The following is a 1,059-nucleotide window of genomic DNA, read 5'->3' on the forward strand; positions in this document are numbered from 1 at the left end:
TTTCCTGCTCCCTCCTGCCTCTCCTCCTCCTCCTCATCCTCCGCCCGCTCTGTCTTCTTCTTGGGGAAGGGGTCCTCCTCGTGGTCCCACAACCCATAGGACTGGGGAGGAGCACGGTCATGGGGACGGGGTCCCTGATGCGCCCCATCCCCATGATCCTCACCCCCATCCCTCACCAGCATCAGCTGCAGGAACCCAACCAGCGGTGGAAACCAAGCACCAAGCACCCTCTGAGATCCTCCGCCCGCTCTGTCTTCTTCTTGGGGAAGGGGTCCTCCTCGTGGTCCCACAACCCATAGGACTGGGGAGGAGCACGGTCATGGGGACGGGGTCCCTGATGCGCCCCATCCCCATGATCCTCACCCCCATCCCTCACCAGCATCAGCTGCAGGAACCCAACCAGCGGTGGAAACCAAGCACCAAGCACCCTCTGAGCACTCCCCAGACCCCTCCCATCACCCCTGGGATACCCCCCCAGGCTATACCCGTGGTGCTGCCCGCACCCTGGGGCTCACCAGCAGCAGGGAGCGATGGAAGAAGAGCGCCAGGAGCTGGATCAGGTCATACTTGATGTAGCGGTCCGTCTTCTCCAAGCCCAGGATGCGGGGTGGGAAGAAGGGCTTGCCCTCATTGCGCACCAGCATGGCATAGCCATTCCAGGGGAAGAACCCGAACTGGAAGAGGTATTTCACCACCACCATCACCTGCAGGGACGTTGGGGGTCAGTGGGAGGCAGCCGGGGTCTAGAGAGCATCGTCCCCTCCCATGCCAACCCCCTGGCCCACCTCGGTGAAGATGATGGCCGTCATCCAGAAGCGCTTGCTGGGCCGGGGGATGGAGAGCATGGCCCAGAGGAAGACGAGGATGGGCAGGAAGAGGGAGATGACGGAGGCAGTCACCATGTTGTTGAGGATGATGATGAAGTAGCAGAGCAGCTCGGAGTGGGCGGCCACGCAGCGGTACCCGGCCAACAGCAGCTTCAGGAACCGGTTGTGGGACCGATAAAACTGCTCCGACTCTTCCAGCTCAGGGAAGTACAGCCGCCTGTGGGGTGCAGGG

At 62.5% G+C, this 1,059-nt stretch overlaps 1 protein-coding gene across 1 annotated transcript in view; it reads right to left on the bottom strand.

Moving 5' to 3' along the window:
- Positions 1 to 1,046, bottom strand: part of PIEZO1 (piezo-type mechanosensitive ion channel component 1) — a gene marked incomplete at both ends in the record, with an annotated part of 3,444 nt that extends 2,398 nt beyond the window's left edge. The window contains 3 exons of the mRNA XM_010159489.1: positions 19 to 101; positions 516 to 704; positions 786 to 1,046. Coding sequence (XP_010157791.1) covers positions 19 to 101; positions 516 to 704; positions 786 to 1,046 — 533 coding nt within the window. The remainder of the gene's footprint in view (positions 1 to 18; positions 102 to 515; positions 705 to 785) is intronic.
- Between the last annotated feature and the right edge of the window lie 13 nt (positions 1,047 to 1,059).

This window comes from Eurypyga helias, unplaced genomic scaffold, assembly GCF_000690775.1.
Source record: "Eurypyga helias isolate BGI_N326 unplaced genomic scaffold, ASM69077v1 scaffold43869, whole genome shotgun sequence".
Lineage (NCBI taxonomy): Eukaryota > Metazoa > Chordata > Aves > Eurypygiformes > Eurypygidae > Eurypyga > Eurypyga helias.